Source organism: Agelaius tricolor, unplaced genomic scaffold (assembly GCF_023055355.1).
Source record: "Agelaius tricolor isolate 1412-34295 unplaced genomic scaffold, bAgeTri1.0.p SCAF_11, whole genome shotgun sequence".
Taxonomy (NCBI): Eukaryota; Metazoa; Chordata; class Aves; order Passeriformes; family Icteridae; genus Agelaius; species Agelaius tricolor.
This window is the reverse complement of record NW_027269271.1, coordinates 2,310,886-2,332,114: the sequence shown is the minus strand read 5'-3', so window position 1 is coordinate 2,332,114 and position 21,229 is coordinate 2,310,886. Positions and strand designations below refer to the sequence as shown.

The 21,229-nt window shown below is 48.9% G+C and overlaps 1 protein-coding gene across 2 annotated transcripts in view; it reads left to right on the top strand.

Moving 5' to 3' along the window:
* Positions 1-21,229, top strand: part of PBX1 (PBX homeobox 1) — a 133,053-nt gene that overhangs the window by 85,794 nt on the left and 26,030 nt on the right. For both annotated transcript variants that reach the window (XM_071435804.1, XM_071435803.1), the window contains exon 3: positions 16,793-17,037. In XM_071435804.1, coding sequence (XP_071291905.1) covers positions 16,793-17,037 — 245 coding nt within the window. The remainder of the gene's footprint in view (positions 1-16,792; positions 17,038-21,229) is intronic.

The window sequence follows — 21,229 nt, the reverse complement described above, 5'->3', positions numbered from 1 at the left end:
CCCTGACTCCAGACATCCTTTCTCACACCAGGAGTTTGCTAAAACCACAGGAGACCCTTCAGGGTTGCTTTGGCACAACAGGTTGCAGTTTTCAGCCTCATCTTTTACCTGCCTTTCCCTCTGCCCTTAAATCAGCACCAGTAGATCCATGGCAAACAGGCCACGGGCTTTCTTCTTGCTTTTGGTGCAGGTAGGGCACTCACTGCATCCACCAAACCTTTTATGCTGCCCTGGATGTGCCTTTGTCCCTTTCCTGCCTTTTTTAATACATTGCTTTTCACATTATTTATGGGACCCATCCAGATTGCAAAAGATGCTCTAGCAGCAAAGGTGATGCCCTCCTGCCCTAGGAGGATTCATTGGCAAAGTGGTTTTCAGGATCCTGAGGACTTGGTTTGGGAATAAATACCTATACCAAGGTGATAGTGAGGGTGTGCTCTAATCTCTCCCATATGACAGGATCTCCCTGCTATAAAATCAGCAAAAGGCACAGACATACTGAAAACTGAGCAGTGAAGGGATTTTATTTTCCCCCTGCATTTTCTCCCCTGGGGCTTAAAGCAACCCCAACCCACCTCACCCAACAAACCCAAAACCAACAGATTTCTCCTCAGACCAGGGCTGTGCCATCTGCTGTGGCCAATTCTCCCAGTTATTTCTCATGTATCTCTTGCTTAAAGACCTTGTGCCATGTTCCTGCCTAGAAGGGAGCCGTGGGGCCTCCCTGGGGACCCCCCTTCTCTTCCTGGCTCTGATTTCTTTCAGATGAATGGATGCAATGGAGCCCCCTGCACGTGGGGTCCCAGCACCGTGCATGTTAACCTACAGGCTGTGGGTTATATATGGGATTCTGGTATTTAGATCACACTAATGAGCATACAGGAGAGCAGGGAAAATGGATCATTTATGGTTACGATCTGGCTACTGTCAAAATAGGGTGTTATTTTGACGGTTGCTTTGTCTTTGCTCTCCGAGCAAAATGAAGATAGTTTCTTAGCAACAAAACTGTGTTCGCAAACAACACCGGTGAAAAACAACCCCCCAGGAAAAAAGGAGGCAGCCTCCAAAGCACTGCTCCCTGTGTGTGCCCCCTGGCCATTAATTAAGTGCAGGATGTCCTACTGGACAGCAGCTGCTTGTCCATGGTCGTGGTGTCATGCCAGCACTGCCCTGGTCCCTGCTGGCATGGGTTGCTTGGGGTATGGTCGTGGTTCCTTTGATAGAAGGGTAAACTGAGGCAGCTTGGGAAGAGCGTTACAGGGTGGTCTTTAGGCAACATGGGAGGGTTTGAGCTTTGCTGAGTGCTGCTTGCCACGTGGCAGCTGGCAGGCGCTGCCTCGGACCTTTCTTGGTCAAGGTCTTCTCCAGGGTCTTGTCCCTGCATCTGAGAGGGATTGCAGAAGGAGGGCGGGCCTGCTGCCCCGAGCTGTTTTGGCAGCAGCTCTCCCCTGCAGTTTGGAGCATCTCTCCTTGGAAGGAGGCGCTGGGCCTGGTGTCTGTGCTGACGTTGGAGTCCATGAGAGCAGGCGGTTCCTGCAGCCAAGTATCTGCCAGGCTGTGTCGGGAGAACTTTTATCATTTCTGTCACAGACATCACAACTCGCTTGTCTTACCATACATCTTCCTAAATGTGACAGAATATTCAGCTGTTATTAATTGAATACTCTCTAATTTAACTGCTTAGCAGGACAGAGAGCGACTGGTTTGTCTCAGCACCAAGAGCTGCTGTCAGGCACGCAGGAGGTTTTGGGGTGCAAAGAAGTTATTTGGGGAGTGAAATGGGGCGGTTTTTTTTTTAGTATCCCCCCCTCAATGCCACCTTGCATGGGACTGATCCTCATCCTGCCAGCATCTGCTGTAGCTCCTGGTCCTGGGGCACGTGGCCAAGCCCAAGATGGAGTTGCTGATAGCATTGCTGCTCCTCCATCCCATCCTGACATTACCATCCAGGGATAGAGAGGAAGGCACATCCTGGGAGCATGGCCAGCAGCTGGTGATGCTCCCTGGGTGCCCAGGATGGAGGAGGGATTTGGACTGGCTTGTCCCAGTCTCCATTCAGGTGGGTAAATACCTTCTTCTCTGGAGAGCTGCTGGAAGCCAAGCTCAGTCCTTCCGTGTTCTCCTTGATGGAGTCACATGCCCATCATGGCCTGGCCATCCCCTCAGCCCCTGGCAGATCCCAGTTACAACTCCTTGTCTTCTTCTTCCTCCTCCTCCTCCTCCTTCTTTACATCTATATCCAGAAATGCCAGAGATGTCCCATATGCAGACTGGTTGTCATGTTAGGGCTGCTGGGATCCTTTGGAGGATGCAGGAGGCAGTTCTCCCTGTTGTCACCTGGGCAGCAGGCTGGTGGGGGACTGTCCCCTCCAGCCTCCCCAGGCCCATGCCTGCTTGCACACACGTGTGTGTGTGTCACATCTCTCTGCTGCTCTCCCAGAAAGTTCAAACCCAGAGTCAAGTTTATTGTTTCTATCTCGTTTATTTTAAGTATAGTTTTACACTTTATTATATGCTGTGACATCTTAAATGGAGCCTGTCACTCTATCTTGACTACTGCTAGGGGCTACAGCCACTTACTGTGTCAGGCTTTTCGGCAGCCCTGATTAACGATATCAATGGATCCCAGCACAGGCACAAGCACCAAAATCAAGGGGTGATTTGCATACTCAAATGGTGCAACACATCAAAAGGCTGCAGCCCGTGCAGGTATTGCACTGGCACAGCCCAGGGATGCACATTCCTGCTGTCCTGTGTAGGGGACCTGTACATGCTGGTAAGTGCTGTGCACACCTAAGTCAATTTATTCAGTGTCTTCAGCCCAAAGGAGAAGCCTTGCCCTTTCTAGCAGGAGTTTTTTCATCTCCCTGGACAACATATCAATTAGGATAGTGAAATGGAATAATATTGTTTTTTCTCGTGTGCCTGTTGGGATATGTTGCAGAACTACCCGTGCAAATGCTTTTTTTTTCCCTGAAAGTAACATTTTGTTAGGTTAATTCATGCACTGGAGAAACAAACTTTCTGTTCTTCCAGTCCAATCTCCACTTACAAGTCAGGTTTTTGTAACCCTGTCATTGAAATGCGAGGTAGCCTACAGTAATTTGAATATTTCATTCTGCCGGCTGCTAATGCACTCTGCATTACAGATGGTACTTGCTCCATCCTTCTGGACTGGGTTCAATTATAAATGAAAGTAGGGAGCTGAGATTTGTCTTTTTGTCTGTGCTTAGTTGGAATAACACAATAAAGCTTGATGGGTAAGAATTCCTCAAGCTGCCTCTTCTTTGCCCGCGACGTCTCCGGTGTAGCTTTCTTCTCTGATAGCAGATCCCACTTGCCTTTCAAGTTGAGCTTGGAGTATTAGGCTTGGCAGTGGTGGGGTTTTTCACAAGGAATTTTTGGCTCAGACGTCCCCGTTTTGGAAGTGCTTAGTTCAATCCTCTTTCTAGCTGTTGATTTACCAGGCTCTGCATCTCCCTTTGCATCCCAGGCCAGGAGTGGTGGTAGGAGAAGCCTGCTTAGGCTGGGCAAGGAGGGTTGTGTGTGACTTTTGGGGTGGTGGGATCATCTTCCCTCCCAGTTGACAGGGTCAGCAGTCTGGTCTGCAGCCACAGAGGAGCAGTGGGGATGCAGAACAGCCCTCCTCCATCCCAGGGCTGCTGCCATGGACTCTTCCCAAAGGCCCTAGGAATAAAAGGGCCCCTAGAGATCCAAAGAAAACATTTACCTCTGCTTGGTGATTAACAGAAAGGGGGGTTGGAAGCCTCCAGCCCAGCTGCACGGGGGCTCTCTATTACATACAGATGCCTTTTGCGAGCTCCTTGGCCATCCCGGCCGGTAAAAGCAATATTGCCGAGGGAGTCGGAGGAGGTGAGGGCAGGGCTTTCAATTTGGTTTTACATTTACAAGGACCAGATGGCCTCGCTGGAGATGATCTTTGATCTGGGACGCAGCCGGAGTTGGGCAAAGATTTTTTTTCTTTTTTCTTTTTTTTTTTTTGTTTTGCTCCCTTTTTAATCTCCTCGCTGGTTCTGGCGGGGCCTCTCCCGCAGGAGCAGGGGGAGCTGTGTGTCCGTGTGTCTGTCTGGTGGGGCTGGGTGTGAGCCCCCTGTGCTCGTGGGGATGGGTGGGTCGCTGGTGAAGCCCTGAGCGGGGTTGTCCGAGGTTGAAGGCAGAGCTGGATCCCGTTACACCACCGCCCCACAGCACGGAAATCTGCGTCAACAGCCTCTTGCATGGAATATAATTAAACACACGCAGGCGCCTCGGAACAGAAATGCCACTAATTGATCATTTTTAAATTTTTTTCCCCACTTTTTCTGGCGTCTCGCACCCTCCCAGCCGCGCGGACGTGTGGGGGCTCTCTCCTCCTGCCTTGCCTTGCCTTGCCAGTTCTGGGTTTGTTTCTTTCTTCCCCCCACATGTTTTGAATGGAGCGGGAGCGAAGGCAGCCGATCCTATTTCACAAGCGCTTGGACTCGCAGCCTTCTCCCTCCTGTCCAAACAGATCGTTTACAGAAGGGGCCTCTATTTAAAGAAGGAACTGAACGTTCAGAGCTGTTTTCTGGCCCTAAAACGCTGCCGAGCGGCTGTTGCCTCTCAAAGAGCTGGGCTTTGTCTGGCATGCCCAAGGAGCGCGTCCAACGCCAGGCTCAGCAGGTCAGAGGGACCGAGCATCATGCAGAAAATGTGCTCCTTTGTTTGCTGCCATCACTGGATCGCAGCAGAGTTGGGTTCAGGATGGCATCTCATCCATGGGAGCTTGGTGGAGTGTCTAGGTTTGGGCAAACCTCACTTCTGTGTGCTGGTGTGTGTGGGATAAGCTTGGGAAGCAAGTAAATGGAAAAGGGAGCGTTCAGATGGGTTTTGGTAGGATCTGTGTATGGCATGGGGAGAAGGACCCAGAATCGTAGAATCATTGAGGTTGGAAAAGACCTTCAGGATTGTGGAGTTCATCTGTTAACCCAGCACTGCCAGCTCCACCACTTAACCCTGTCCCTAAGAGCCACATCTGCCTGTCTTGTAAATACCTCCAGGGATGGTGCCTCCACCTTGTGTGTCAGGGAGGTCTGCCAGGAGTTAACAGGAACATGTAGTGCTGGAGAGCTGTGCTCCTTCAAAGCCACCCTGGGGTGACAGGCTCCAGGGAGGCTGGGTCTGGTCCTGTCATCCTGGTGTCATCTGTAACACTGAAAGTGGGTGCCTGGAATTGTCCAGTGGTGAATGTGTTGTATTGTAAATGGATGCAGCAGGAGTTGGGGTGGGATTTCTGATGCCTTTGGTTGTGGTTGCTTCTCTTGCTTTGTGCTTGACCTATAGGTGTATAACTTATTTTCACTTTTTTTGTGGAGAAGGCTTTGAATTGCCTGCTACCATGGCTGGCAAGAGGGTGCATGTGTGGAGAGATGGTTTCTAATGCTTCTGGAACAGGACACCCTGCCTGTCAGGGGTCAGCAGTGTCCAGGCACTGCTCCACAAGGCAGAGACCCTGGCTCATGAACCTCAGAGGAGACTGTGACCCATGGCAGCACTTCTGATCCACTCATACTCAACAATGGTTGCCATCTCCCCTTGTCCAGGGCCATAGGTTTCCTACTGCAAAACCCATCCCTGAGCTTTTACTCTGGATGGAGAATCCTTCCTTAATAGTTGCTTCTCCCTTCTCCTTTGTTTCCCTCTTGTTCTCACCAAAAAACCCCTGAGGATACACTGCTCCTGCAGCCACATCCTTCAAGCACCAGGGAATGAGGCTGCCTTCGAGTGAGTAAAGAGTGGTAGGGGCCACACTCAGCTCCTGTGATCATCAGAGGGTGGCTGCTGGAGATGGGAAGGTGTTCTGGGCAGAAAATGTGTCTGTGAGTGGGAGATGGGGAGGCCCCTTGGCAGTGGGAGCAGTTCCCTGTCTGTCCCCAGCTTTTGTAAAGATGCCTGTTGTGGTTCTGCCCACTTTGGGAGAGAGAAAGGGAGGGAAGAGTGTATTCCATGCAATGGCTTGGCTCCAATACCTGGAAGATCTTTCCAGTATTGCACAAGATCCTGAATCTAGCCCATGGCAAGGCCATCAGCTTGGCAGCAGAGTGGCAGCACTCTTGGAGGTGAAATGGGCAGCAGATACCTTCAGAGTATTTGACAAACCTGAGACTTGAGTGGGATGTTGCCATCTGTGAGCTCCAAGCCAGCTTTCCTTGGATGGAGTCTCATGGGTCATCTTTTTTGAAGGATGGCAGGAGAAGGGAAACTGAAACTCAGCTTTTCAACCTGGGCTTCTGCCATTCTTTCCACTTAGAACTTTGATGCCCCAGGCACTGTGTGCATCCAGCAGCCTTTTGCAGACTGTGTGTCCAGGAAAGATGACCTTTGCAGAGGGGAGCAGGCTGGAAGGGCAGCTTCCTTCTGGGAGAAAACCTCTCTTTCTTTGTTCTCAGGTTTCAGGGCTTTGCCTGGGGCAGTTGAAGTGGGACCCTTGTCCTCAGAGGAGCTCTGGAGGCCCCAGCTTCTCATTAACAGATTCAGCTCATTCAAAGAACCCATTTCTTTTCAGCGGGGAGAATTCATATGCAAAGCACCTCGCAGATCCCAGCCCAACGCTCCCTTCAGAGGAGGGGGTTTATGGCTGGACCTGACCTGGGAGCAATCCCATCCTTTGTTTGCTGATTTGTTCCTGCAGGGTTTAGGCAGCCCCAGGTCCATGTGGCTCCAGGGCCAGGTCCTCCTCATTTCCTTGGGTGAGGACAATGGTTTACTCTGTCCCTCAGTGACCATTTGTTCTCTTGGTGCTGCTGTGGGGACTCAGATCCATCTCCCAAACTCCACCAGGAAAAGGTGAAGTCCTGGCACAGGCTATCTTGGATGGACTGAAGCTTTTCTCCACGGTTTGTGCTGCTCCCCTGAGCCAGGCCAGCCTGTGGTCAGTGAGCTGGGTCACATCTTCTGCTCCAATCTGGTCAAGCAGCTGAGCAGTGGTGAATCTCACTCTGCTTTCCTTGAACTCCTGCCTTGCTGGCTGCTCTGAGCAGCTGGAGGTTGGTCCTGGCTGTGGTGGGGTGAGGAGGCTGGGTGGAGGTGGCCATGCACATCTGTCCCTTACAGTGTGGTCAGTGCAGCTGGAGAGTTTGGGATGTGCTGGGTTGGCCCATGAAGGGATTGATCTGACCCAGGGCTGTGGCTGGAGCCTGCTGACCCTGCCCTGCTTGGGAAAGGGAGAACTGCTTTGTGAGATCAGAGTGTGGCATTGCTCCAGGCAGCTTCAGCATCTCCCCAGCATCACACCCTGAGCCTGGCCTGGGATTTGCGAGGTGCTCAGAGGGCTGGGCAGGGGGCCTGGGCATGGCCACAGTTTATCTGTGCTCCTGCAAGGACAGAGTGTGCCAGTAAGACACACTGAGCCCCCTGAGCCCAGAGTCTGGCTCTGGGGTGATGGGTTATTTGCAGTATGTGACTGGGGGAAGCAGATGAGCTTAATTAGGTGAGAGTTTGTGCTTTGTGGGACATGGCAGAGGCAGGCTTGAAGCTGCTGTGAGTGGGAGGGGAGGAAGTGGTTTGTCCACTGGTGGAGTGTTAGGCTCTGTTTGCCTTGTCTTTAATGTGTGGAAGCACTTCCAGCCTGCTTTCTGCTGCTGAAGTCTCTGCTCAGCCATCTGTGTGTGGTGCAGAAGGTGCTCCCTGTCCCCAAATATCAGCTTTGAAAATTCCAGATTGGGAGTCTTGCCGCCCAAGCCCACCAGCCTGCAGCAAAGCATCCACAAGGAAACAAGGATTTTGGCATCAGGACTGCAAGAAGAAAAATAGAAAATACTTAAATTTGTACCACAGCCATCCATATCAATAACTGGGTGTGTGGGGCTGGGGTCAGAAGTTTCCATACCAGGCTCAGTCACTGGCCATGGGCTAAAACTGGTCAGCAGGAGCAGGGTCCAGGGAAAGACTGGAAAGATGAACTCAGCTGTGTTCATTCAGCTTCCCCACAGAGTCACATTTCACAGAGAATCTGGTTTTCAGTAATCACAGCAACATTTTGCTTTATTTTTTCAGCTATTTTAGATCATTGTCCACTTTGAGGGGGGAATATTTTTTTCCACAGAATATGTTAGTAATAATTTTCCAGATCTTTTGATCATTTTGCTGCCAGATCCTCTCTCTCAGTGGCAGCTCATTTGGCATTTGGGATGGGGTTAGGAGAAAACTGGTGCAGACTCTTTGCCAGCACTATGAAATAAGTGTCTCTCTTCTGCAGCTTCCATGGCACATCCAAGCTGCACCCTCCTGAAGTGATGGAGAGCTGCTGCTGGGAGCTGAGAAACTTTTTGGCATGTGATAAATTCCCTTCTCCCGTTTCTTACACCCCAAAGTTAAGGTTTGAGAGAAATGTAGTCCCTTTTTTTTATTTTTAATTATGTTGGATTCAGTAAATACTTTGGACACTTCCACCCCAGAAAGATAGGGAGTTACTATTTTTCAAAGTTACGTTTTTAAAGCAGTTTAATTGGTTTGAAATTGACCCAAATTTTTATTTAAACAAGAAAGAGAGAGAAAGAGAGAGGAAAAATTGATAACATGAAGTGGGCGGAGATTTCATTTTTGATTCAGGAAGCATTTTTGATTGATCTGAATTTGAGTTGTGATGCAAGTTTCCAAACTGGTGGTGGGTGGGAGGGATCTGGGGGAAGTGCTGCTGCCCTGAGCATCTGATGCTTCTGTTGTTGGCCTTGGGCTGGTTGGCCATGGCTGGAGCTGACCTCTAGGACCACATGGACCATTCCTCTGAACTGATGTGGCTTGCTCCTGTCTCTGTGGGAGTATCTTATCACAGTTTTATGGACTGCAGGAACATTTCTCCACCTTTAAAAGCTTCTCTGCTTTCTTTCCAAAGAGCCCTGAAGCACACTCCTGTGCTGGGAAGAGAAGTGGGTTTACAATGATCCAGGGTGGCTTTGCAGTGCTTATGGGTACAAGCCTCTCTCTTGATTTGTTGCTGGGATTTTTGGTTTATTTTATGGCTTTACACAGTGAAAATTGGTGGAAGAAATGACCCATTGGTTTCACGGAGTTCCTCCTTTTGCTGGGAAATAAATAAAATAAGTAAATGCACAAAAAGCAGTTTTGCCAGCTGAATTTTTCCATGCCTCATCTCACGGCAGCCTGTTTTGGAAAATTTGAGCAGAAATCTGTTCATCCATTTGTAAGTTTTGGAAAGGTTGAAGTGAGGAGGGGAACTTTAATGTCAATTGTAAGAAAAAAAACCCGTGAGCTTCTCTTAATTCCTGCTCCCTGGAAGGGCGTGTGTCTGTGTGTTTAGAAATTCCAGCTTCTGTTTATGTTGGAAATAGGTAATTGCACTTTGACCTTGATTTTCTCAGTGGCTTTACTTAAACATGGTGAATATATTCAACCAGGGTTTAAAACTCCTGTGATTATTTGACATTGAAGTGCTCCACCTTTTCTACAGACTGTGATTCCCATTGAAGGTGGACACTGTGTGCTTTGCCAAGATGGGATTTCTCCTGTGTCCCGTGGACCTTGGACCTGGCAGGGTGAAGACCCAGCCAGGGGTGCTTCAGTAACCTCCACAAAGCTCTGGGAGTTCATTTCTTCTGAGCATTGGGTATTGAAGGCAATTTGGTGTTTAAAGAGAGCACAAAAGTGAGGGTGGTGAGGCCCTGGCACAGGCTGGACAGGGCTTGGAACAGCCTAAAGTAGTAGAAGATGTCCCTCCTCATAGCAGGGGGTTGGAATGAGATGGCCTTTAAGGTCTTTTCCAACCTAAACCATTCCAGGATTCTCTGGTAGGATCCAAGACTCTGGATTTTCCTTGTTGTGGGGGATTTGCTGTTTCAGAAGAAGGTAGGCTGCAAGTACACTTGGATAGGAGAAAAACCCAAGAGTTTAGTGTGACAGTGTTCACAGGGGTCTCAGGATGAGGGAAGAAATGAGGATCTGACCCATTCAGAAGGCTTGACTTATTATTTTATCATATATATTGCATTAAAACTACTAAAATAATAGAAGAAAGGATTTCATCAAAAGGCTGGCTAAGAATAGAATAGCAAAGAATGATAACAAAGACAGACTGTCTGAGCCAGCTGGGCTGTGATTGGCCATTAATTAGAAACATCCAGCATGGGTCAATCCCAGATGCACCTGTTGCATTCCACAGCAGCAGATAACCATTGGTTACATTTTGTTCCTGAGGCCTCTCAGCTTCTCAGGAGGAAAAGTCCTAAGGAAAGGATTTTTCATACAAGATGTCTGCAACATTTAGGTAGGTGCATGGACTCTGGCAAGTTCTCTGCACGGAGAAAGTTTGGGAAGAGCACCTCAAGCCTGTGGTATCATGGATCAGCCAAGGAAGCAAACCCCAGTTCTCCTGACTTGGTTGTGACTACACATAAGGAAGATGCAATCCCTGAACATGCAATTGTCCTCAAATATGAGGCAGGTGGGAGTATTCTTGTCCCAAGTTCAGTCTTCTGATCCTCAGCCTTCACAAATGTAGTCTCAGGCTCGAGGGAATGTTGAGATAGGCTTAAAGTAAGGTGGTTAGTTACTGGTTTTGTTAGGAGAGGCATTGCTGGCATCAGAGCTGTCCCTGTGTTTGCTGGCTTTTGTTTAGATCTGCAGCTGTAAAAAAATATTTTTTTAAAAAACCCCAACATTTTCCAGTGAGCTTGTGAGTCCTAAAGCTGGGTCTCCCCAATCAAATGTTGCTGATCCTAAATCCCAGAAAGCTGGAAGAGAGCTGATGTCCCAGGTGTGTTTCAAAGCCAGGCTGTTTGGGGTATGGGTGTGTGCAGGAGTTTTGGGGTTCCCAGGGAGAAACTGCCAAGTCCTCTTTGTCTGTACCACCCTCAGGGGCAGCCACTGCTCCAGGAAAGGATTTGGGCTACACCCTGGTGTCTGGCTTGGCTGTTGTTGGGGCAGATGAGTGCCTTGGTGCAGGGGGAGCAGGCATCTCACCCCCTTGAGGCCGTGTGAGAGGACAGAAAGGGCAGCCAGAAGTGCTCCACCAGCATGGACATCTCTGCTTTCCCCATGAGAAAGTGACACCAAAGGCCCCCTCACAGCCTGACAAGAGGAATTGTCTGTCCTCCTCTCCCAAAACTCCGTTGTTGGGTGGGTTGTTCCCACCTCCCAGTACATCTTAGGCACAGTGGAGGCAGGAAAAGAAAACCCTTCTGAAAATCACAACGTAATTACTCCCATCTGCTCCGGCACCGCTTCCCATTTCTGCCTGCCAGGATGCTTGTCTCCGATGCTAAGTAGCACATTATTTTCGATAAGTTGCAATCATTTACTTGAAATCTCCTTCTCCTTTAAAATGTCCCCCTGGAAAGGCAATTCAGCAAGTTGGGAATGGGTAGAAACAACGAGGATAAACCCATCCAGAAGCAGCCGAGCTGGGGTGGGAGGGCGAGCGCTTCTCCTGAACTCATGAAAATCACCCAGCAGGTTCCTCTGCAGGGAGGGTTTGTGTGAGTGCCCAGCCACCAGATCCAGCCCCTGGATCATTTGGTGTCAGCAAATGGGGCTGCAGAGGAACTGCCAGCTTGTGTCATCAGAATTCACTCAGAATTCACAGAATCACTGGGTTGGAAGAGACCTTCAACACCACTGGGTCCAACCCAGCCCCAACACCCCAACTAAACCCTGGCACCCAGTGCCACATCCAGGCTTTGTTAAACACACCCAGGGATGGGGACTCCAGCACCTCCCTGGGCAGCCATTCCAGAACTTTTATCACCCTTTCTGCAATATCCAATCTGTATTTCCCTTGGTACAGCTTGAGGCTGTGTGCTCTGGTTGTGTCAGTGCTGCCTGGAGAAAGAGCCCAGCCCCAGCTGAGCACAGGCACCTTTCAGGAGCTGTGCAGAGTGATAAGGTCAGAGGGAATCTTAACCAGGCAGTCACAGAAATTCTTCAGGATTGTGCTGAAGTCAGCAGAGGAAGAGCCACTGACTCTGGGGACCAATTCCTTCATTGTCACAACCTGGGTTGGCATCTTGTGTCACCAGCACACCCTCTTGTGAGGGGCTGTATGGAGTCTGGCCCTGCTTCCCACATCTCCTCAGCTTGAAGACACTGACCACCAGGATAAATTGCCCTTTCTAGAAGAAAGATGGAGCTGGAAGGTCCTTTGCTGTTGTCACTGCTAAGCCACAGTCTCCTGCTTAGCTTCTGCCATCACCCCCAGCATGTTTGATTGCCTTCGTCGTGTAGTTCTGTCTCTGTTGCCTGTACACCTCTAATTTGGAGGGTTTGGAAGGGCTGGAGAGGAAAGAGTTGCTAAGTGGAAGTGTTTTGTTGTGGCCTTGGAAAAGAGAGATGACTGTGTGCTCAGCTCCTGTGCTTTTCAGATTCCTCTGGAAAAATGCTCCAGAAAAATGGAGTAAATAAGGTAGAGGATGGTGGCATGGATACCAGAGGAGTCTGGTGCCCTTCTTTGTGGATTTCTTAGGTGTCTTCACAGCCCCAGGCTGGTGTCTGTTCCAAAGGTGACTGGCAAGTGCTCTTTCTCCTGCCCTGGCTGTACCTCAGACTGTGTGACCTGAGGGGACACCAGCACAGCTCCAAGCTGTGGGGACATGTGGGGGGCTGGCTGCTCATCTCACAGGAGATGGAGCTGGCTGCTTTGCAGATACTCCTTGGAGATGTTGTGGGAAGCATCTTGGAGCATCTGGGAGCTTTGGTGGCTCAAGGCACCTTCCATCCTGTGTCCCTGAATCTCAGGGCAGGCACAGAGCCAAGGAGCTGCTTTTGGCTTTGTCCTCTCACCTGCTTCTCTGAGGTCAATCCTGCCACCACTTCCCGTGTCCTGCACTGCAGCCACACCACAGAGCCAGCCCAGGGATGTCCTCTGAACCCTGTGGCTGTGATCCCTTCCTCAAGAAGGGAGAAGGAGCAAATGTGGGAGCTTGAGAGCCATTTTCCAGCTGCTGGAATGGGTCTCTGTGACCCTGGTGGTGACCATGCCTGGACTGCAGGTGCTCCTGCTGCTGTCATCAGGGATGGTGACCCTGTGACAGCCACATTCCAGCTGGGGGGACAGGGCACATGCCATGGGTTTGCTTTTAAAACACACCCCTATCTATATATATAACACACATACATGTGTATGTATATGTGTGTGTGTATATTTTTGTTTTAAATTTTTTGTGTGTGTATATATTTACATCTAAAAACGCATTTTGATCAGCAGGGGACCTGGGTGAGGGCTGAGCACCATCTAGTGGCAAGCACCACAGCTCCAGAGGCTGCCAAGCCAGCGGGAAATCAGCCAAGGACAGAAAGTCTTGCAGGAATTCTCCTCCCCCGCGGCTGCCAATCGCTATCTTTCTTTTTGTTATCCTTTTTCCCCCCTTTTCTTGAATCAGGAGCAGCAAATGGGGGTCCTGAGGATGCCTGGGTGCCTAAATGCCTGTAGCCCCTTGGAGCACTGAGGACTGTTCTGCTTCATTTATTCTGTATTAATTTGGTGGGAGAGCAGGGTTCTTTTGCCACCAGCTGCCTGGGCACTACAGATTGGGTGCTGCCAAACCCATCCCAAACTCCTCATCCCATCACAGAGGGTACTTTGGAGGCTGGGAGCTTCCAAAGAGCCCAACATCCCAGGCATCCTGGCAGGAGCCGTGTCAGAGCTGGTCCAGCAGTGGGAAGATAAAAAAGGAGCTTTTAAATAATCATTTTGTCTTCTCCTCAGCTGAGCACAGCCTTCCAGGGATAAATAAGCAGCATCAGTCCTGCTTAGACACCTTGGCCTTTCCATTTATTTACTCCCAGGCTTTATTGTGAGTGAGCAGCCAAGCCCAGGCTGGGTTCAGGTCTCCTGCACTGGGTGCTGGTCTGTGTGTGTGGCACAGGAATAAAGCTCCCAGGAATACACAGCACTTTTCATCAGCAAGCAGCTCTCTAAACATAAACTAATTAATCACTCGTGCCTACCTGTCAGGTCAATGATTCCTGAGATTTTTAATCTAAAAATATTTCCCTTTTGAAATCCAGATGCGCCTGTTTTGGCAACTCCTCTTTTGATTTGTTTATTTGAGGTGGTTTTCAATATTTTTTTTTTTTTATTTTTAACCTGTGTTGCTTTCCTTTTGTATTTAGCCCTTTGATGTGCTTTAATTGACTGATTTTTTTTTTTTTTGGCCTGGAAGAATAGGAATTTATTCTCTTTATTTTCATGGCAAGTCTCTCTCCCTGCTGCATCCTGTCAACTTTCCTCTTCTCTTTTTAAGGGATTTGGCTACTTTTGCCTCATATTTCAGTTTATGGACCATAGACCCCAAACCATTTTCTTGATGCAATCTGTCCTCTCCCCTTGGATCTATTTATCATGGCTGGGTGCCATGGGAAGCCTCCCGTGGTGGGGGGAGATGCTGGTCCTGTCTCCTGAGGGCTCAGCTTCAAATTTGGCACTCTGCCCTCATTCCTCCATATAGAAATGATCCTCCCTAGCGTAGAATTATTTATTTTTAGTTCCAATTTTACTGTTCTTAGGCTTTTTTCTGCCCACCTTCCCACCTTTGTTGACAGTGCACATTTTAATCACAAAAAAATGCCAATAAATGCATGAATGAGTAACTGGTCCAAACGTATGAATAAAATAAAATTAAATGAATGAGTGAAATGTCCTGAAAATAGTAATTTCAGTAGGCTTCGAAGCTTTTTAGAAAAGCTCTTTTTAGTCTTAACCAAACCTCTCAACAGGGTCTTTTACTTCAATTTTATACTGATAATAGCTGTATCTTTAACTTATTGCAGAGTAGGGAAGACCATACCCGGTGGTTGCTGGGGTTTTTTAACTGCTGTGATTTTATTTCATGTTGCTAACAGATCTTCCCTTACTTTTTTATTTTAAATGACAGGGATAATCACTTGCTCTTGTTTGTGCCATGGATTGGGAGGGAGTCAAATTCATCTCAGGTGTCAGCAGGCATGGCTTTATCAAAATCCACGCAGCATTTCCCAGCTCTGGATGTGCAAAGAGTGTGTGCTCATGGGGTGTGTGTGTGCTCAGAGCCCCTGTGCCAGATGAGATGGGGAAATGCCATTGTTTTCCCTTAGGAAATGCCCTTTTTTATTCACTCATCAAGGATTTATTTTATTTTTGTTGTTTATTGTGCAGCTGTGCATGTGTGAATCTCACGTTATCATTCCGTGTTCAAACACAGACCTTGGAGGGGGACACAGGGGGAGCACATAGGGCACCTCCATTTTTCAGACATGAGACATCCCAAGTTGTTGGGTTGTTTTTCCAGGAAAGCCCTCACAGGATAACTTTTATTTAGAGCAGTAATTTAGGCAGGGAGCAAAAGATGGGAGGAAGATCCTTTTTTTGAAAAGTCACTTTGGGAGGATTAATTCATCATTGCTTCTTTTCTCAGCATCACTGGAATGACTGGATTCTTAAAGAAAAGGCATTTTTCCAGGAATAAAATTTATTTCATACATGTTTTTTACATGTTCCCAGTGCATGGCTAAAAGCATGGACTTCAAGCCCTCTCCACAGTCCATATTTCAGGATGTGGAAGCCAAGGCACAGCTGCCCCAGGCTCTGTGCATCTTTCTCTGCCATCAGGGGTTGATGTAAATGACACATTGGGTGACATGAGAGGACCCCTGAGCAAGATGGAATCAGGGCTACAGACTTCCCTTCCAACTTCCCATCTCATGCTTGAGTCTGGATATGGTCCCTATCGCTTCTGGCAGCAAGCATGGGTACATTTATTGGGGTTTTTTTGGTTGCTGTTGTTAGGAGTTTTGCTGCTTGTTCCAGCAGAAAGCGTTGCTTTGTGGGCTAGCTCTGTGGTGAGCTCACTGCCAGGTCTCCCCTACTTCTAGTCCTGTGGGACAGAGGAGAAGGAGCAGGGAGCTGCAGTGCCAAGTAGTGATGAGTGATGCCAGGCATGGTGCTGAGTACTTGGAGCATCAGGATGCCTGTTGGGGAACCTGTCGGGGAACCTCTTGAGGAATCTCTTGGGGAACCTCTTGGGGAACTGTTGGAGCAACAGGGGTAGGACAGTCAGGATGGAGAGCAGAGATCTCTGCAGCCAGGGCTTGGAACTTGTGGGTTATTGCAAAGGGCCTGGGTGCAGGGCCCTGCTGGGAGCTGCCAGCCACAGCTCAGAGCAGGCCCCAGAGAAGAGAGGGGGAGAGAGGATGAGAGGGTAAGAGAGTAAGAGCATAAGGGAGTAAAAAAGGTAAGAGAGTAAAAAGGGTAAGAGTGCAAGGTTCTCGTTACAATACCATAAATCTTCTTCTGTGCTGAATATTCTAATTCTCACTAACCAATCTAATACAAGATACAGATCCTATAGCATTTACATACAACCTATAAGAATCATTACATTACCATACTGTGTTACGTTTTAAACCTTTAAAACTCCTCTCTGGAGCCCTTCTGCCAAGCCAGTAGGGTCTGCTCTGACCCTTGGAGCTGTTCTGCAAGCAGAGGGTGTTGTTCCATCAAAAGGGGATCACCTTCAGCTGGCCATGCCATTGTTTTCCAGTTGTTCAGTAACTGAGGGATCTCAAAGCTTGCTTTCATTTCAATCTCACTTATAGTTTCTATGTTCTCAAAATCTTTTACCAGACAATCATATTTATAAGGCTTTCCTGTTTCATCTTCCCCAACAGGGAACCTGTTGGGGTACCTGTTAGGGAGCCTGTTGGGGAACCTGTTGGGAAGGGACAAAACCCCTGCTGATGGGGTCAGTCCAGCTTGGGATGAGCTTCCCTGAATTAAAACCCAGGTGTGACTCGGGTTTTCCTCTCCCCATTGTGTCTCCTGCAGTGCTGAGCATCCGGGGGGCGCAGGAGGAGGAGCCCACGGACCCCCAGCTGATGAGGTTAGACAACATGCTGCTGGCAGAGGGGGTGGCAGGCCCCGAGAAGGGAGGGGGCTCGGCCGCCGCTGCCGCCGCCGCCGCCGCGTCCGGAGGAGCCGGCTCCGACAACTCGGTGGAGCACTCGGACTACAGAGCCAAACTGTCCCAGATCAGACAGATCTACCACACGGAGCTGGAGAAGTACGAGCAGGTAACAGGCTCCTTCGTGGTGGGGCTGCTGGGAGCAGAGAGCGGGTCTGCACAGCTGCTGACATCTGTTGTTAGGAGGGTGTGGGCTCTGGGTGTTCCCTGGAGTGGGAACATGGTTTTTGTAGGGTTGGCAGGGTTGGGGTTTTATGCTGGGATGGGTATCGATGCAGGGCAACCCCAATGTAGGGAATAATGTGCTCTGACTCCATGATTCAGAAGGCTGAACAAATGCTTTATTAATCTATACTATATTACACTAATACTATACTAAATTACATACTCAAGAGATACTATACTAAAGAGATACAATAGAAAAACCCATGACTGTCTGCAGACAGCCAGGACACAGCTTTGACCCAATTGGCCAAGGAATCAAAACAACTTTCACCAGTGTCCAATGAACAAATCACTTTGGGTAAATAATCTCCATAACACATTCCACGTGTGCAAAGCAACAGGAACAGTGAATAGAGATAAGAATTGTTTTCTCTTCTTCTCTGAGGTTCTCACTGCCTTCCCCAGGAAAAATCCTATGGGAGTTGTGCCTGCTGCTCTCTGTGAAGAGAGCTGTGGCCACAGTATGGGTTGCCCCTTGGATTTTCACTTTTCACTTCTCCCCTGATATCTTACCCAGAATTGGTCCTGTGAAGGAAAAGGCCTCTCTGATATGCTGGCCTCAGTGATGACAACTGTCCAAGCAAGACTTGAATCAGAATCTTCCTTGAATATATTTTCTCCTTGAAAAGCTCTCTTTCCAGGGGAAAAAAAAATCTTTTTTCTTGTAGTAAATTACTGTTAAAAAAGAAAAACTACTTGGGTTATGAGCACAGCTATTGGTAACACTGACAAATTCATTAAGAGCTTTGCAGGTCAGTGCTCAAAACCAGTTCCTTTCAAGTGCTTCCAGATGTTTTGCAGACCTCTCTTAGCTGCTGTGGACCTTGCCCATGTAGTTTCTGTTTCTGCCCCAACGTTATGCTTTGTGGATGTGGACAAGAAGGCTTCAGGTCCCTGGTTTAGGTCCAGTAAAAGCCTCCACTTTACCTGGCTAACTGGGTGTGTGGTGGGGCTGGGGATGTCCCATCCCCATGGCCACGCAGGCCAAGCTGAAGGAAGGGTTAGAGCTGGAGTCAGGGCGGCCAGGCAGGGCTCTGGTGATGGAGCAGCCAAGCACAGTCATGTCATGAGAGGCATTTTGGAGAGCCTTAGGGCAGGCAGGGAGCTGGCAGAGGGCTGGTAGGAAGGATGGATGGCCTTTGGTGGCCTCTCCATGCTGTCACTGCCTTGAGGCACAGGGAGGAGCCTCAGCCATCCCACATGGGTGGGAGTGGAGAGCACCTCAGGGATCATCTTTCAGGCTGAAGAGGGTAGAGGGAGAGGCCTCATGTCCTCTGCTACCCAAGTGCCAGGAGAGGCCCTTGGCACAGACAGGGACAGCCTTCAGGGAAGGACTTTCAGGACTTTCTGCTTCTTCCTCCCCTTGGTAGGAGTTTTGTTTGTTTGATGTTCTGATTCTGGTTTTGCTTCTCTTTTGCTCCTCAAAGAGACACCCAGAAGAGAGAAGCCTTTAGCCAGGCCCAGAGCCTGGGATGGGCCACATCTTTCCTTCTCACAACCCACTGACAGGGTTTGGTTTTGCCACTGATTGGCTTTGCAAGTGACTCTGCTGGTCCACCATCTCTGGTACCATCTCTGGTACCATCACCCACATTCCTGCAACACCATGGCTCAGGGTTTTTCCACCTCCTTCCCACTGTCTCCAATCCAGCTTTTGGGAGCTCAGCCCCTGGCTTCTCAGTCTGGCTGCTGCTGGGTCAGCACGGCAATCAGTGGTGATTTTGCCCTTAATGCTCTTTATTTCATGCCAAGAGGAGATGATCTGAAATAGCTGGGGTGTCTGAGAGCTCTGATAGCCAGCACTCATCCTGGGAGATGGGAGTCAGCAGCTGGAGCTGGCCTTGGGGGTGTCTCCTTGTTGGGTCTGGGCCATGGTGGGAATTCACCTTGGAAGGGTGGGGTAAGACACAGCAGGTCAAGGCCATGCCACCAGCCCACAAATCCAGTGTTTCTCTCCCCTGCCAGCCCCTTTTCCCCATCATGGCATGGGAGCTGCAGACACTGTCCCCAGAGCAGCACCCACACCCCAGGAGCACCAAAGGCTTCTCCAGCCATCACTGTCCACTGGTTTTTGGGGCTTGGTTCTGGGAATCAGGGGATCCCATTATGCCAGTGGGGTGCTCATGGGGATGAGGGAGAGGGAATTGAAGTGGCCTTGATCTCAAAATCCTCAAAATCCCCCCACCTTGTCCCCTGGCTCCTCTCTGTGCCCTGTCCTCAAGGCACAGCGTGGGGACAGCAGGAGCAGCCAGCCAGTGCTGTGCCAGCAGCAAACTAATTGGGATTGTTACCTGCTTGCCCTTATTTGTCAGGGCTCCTGCCTCACTCAGGCTTTAATTATTATCCTTATTTACTTCCTAGCTGATGTGCCAAGAGCACGGAGCAGGGCTGTGTCTCTCTGGGAGCTGCTCCTGTGAAGCACAAGGGGCTCTGCAGGACACATGGTGGGGCTGTAGGAGGAGGGGCAGTGGGTCAAAAGGTGCATGGTCCTCCTCAGATAAATCTATAGCTCCTCCAGGAAAACAGTGGCTGGCACTTCTTCATGCTTTTTATGAATCCTAGGGCTTCATCTGCCCCAGCTCCATCTATGATCCCCCTGGGAGCAAAGAAATCAGTTCCTGTCTTTCCCAGCATGTTTGTTGGGAGTCTCTCACACCCTGTGTTTGGCAGCCCAGGGAGATTTCTCTCTCCCTGATGCCTTTTTCAGGCTTAGCTAGAAACAGAGGCCAGACAAAGTTAAAAGGATAAAAGTGGATGTATTTAATGGAGGGCCTTCAGGTACATGAAGGGCAGACGAAGCCTCCCCAAGGGGCTACACCCAAATTGAACCATGTCATGAGTTTTTCAGATACATAAAAGTTTGGTCTATTTGCATATCAGGAGTTCATTCTCCAATTACAGCTTCAGGTGATGAAGTCAGACACCCGCAGTTTGCTCTCCTCCCAATTCACTTTTGTTTACACTTTTTGGGGCCTGAGGCAAAGAGGATGTCCTTGAGTTTCAGGCCTAGAGGAATTGTTTTGTCTGACCAAAACGTGAAGAGAGTTAACTAACACTCTATATGAAGTTCAGAGTTATACACTAATGCAGTACAGGATCTGAAAAATACAAAAGCTAAAATCCTAAGGCATCGTCCCCTGAGTGCAGCACATTCTTGCTCTGAGCGTGCTCTGGAAAGCCCCAGCCAGCAAGGCCTGTGTGGGGGTATCAGCTGTTGATTTTTTTGGGTTTGGATTGAAGGTACTTGAGATAGTAATTCGTGTTTATTATTTTTTATCAGTAAAACAGTCCCATTATTGTGAGTTTAGTAGCTTTTCATTAGAAGGCACAAAATGGCCAACAATCTCTTGTTCCAAGGTCTTTTAAGACTAAATTATCCAATTAAGAACTGACACCTAGATTATTTTCACTTTTAACCCAACAAGTGATCCCAAAGAGCCCACAATGGGGACTTTTCTGCCCAATTACAAAATCCCACCCAAACCCGAGAAAGAAGCATGAAGAAGAAACCCAGGATGACACCCTGTGCCCTCCATCTTGCTTCCATCCACAGCATACTAAAAATCCCAAAACCTCAATTTCTCACCAAGTGATACACCTACACTGCTCTCTATAATCTGTTCCACGCTTTTTTTGAAGTCTGGGAAACTTTCTCCATGAAAGAGGGTCAAAGTCAGTGCTCTCCTGTGACCGTGTTCACAGGGGTCTGAGGATGAGGGAAGAGACGAGGATCTGACTCCATGTTTCAGAAGGCTTGACTTACTATTTTATGATATATATTACATTAAAACTATACTAAAAGAATAGAAGGAAGAATTTCATCAGAAGGCTGGCTAAGAATAGAAAAAGAAAGAATGATAACAAAGGCTTGTGTCTCGGACTTTCTGTCCGAGCCAGCTGGGCTGTGATTGGCCATTAATTAGAAATAACCAACATGGGCCAGTCCCAGATGCACCTGTTGCATTCCACAGCAGCAGATAACCGTTGTTTACATTTTGTTCTTGAGGCCTCTCAGCTTCTCAGGAGGAAAAGTCCTAAACAAAGGATTTTTCATTAAAAATGTCTGTGACACTCCC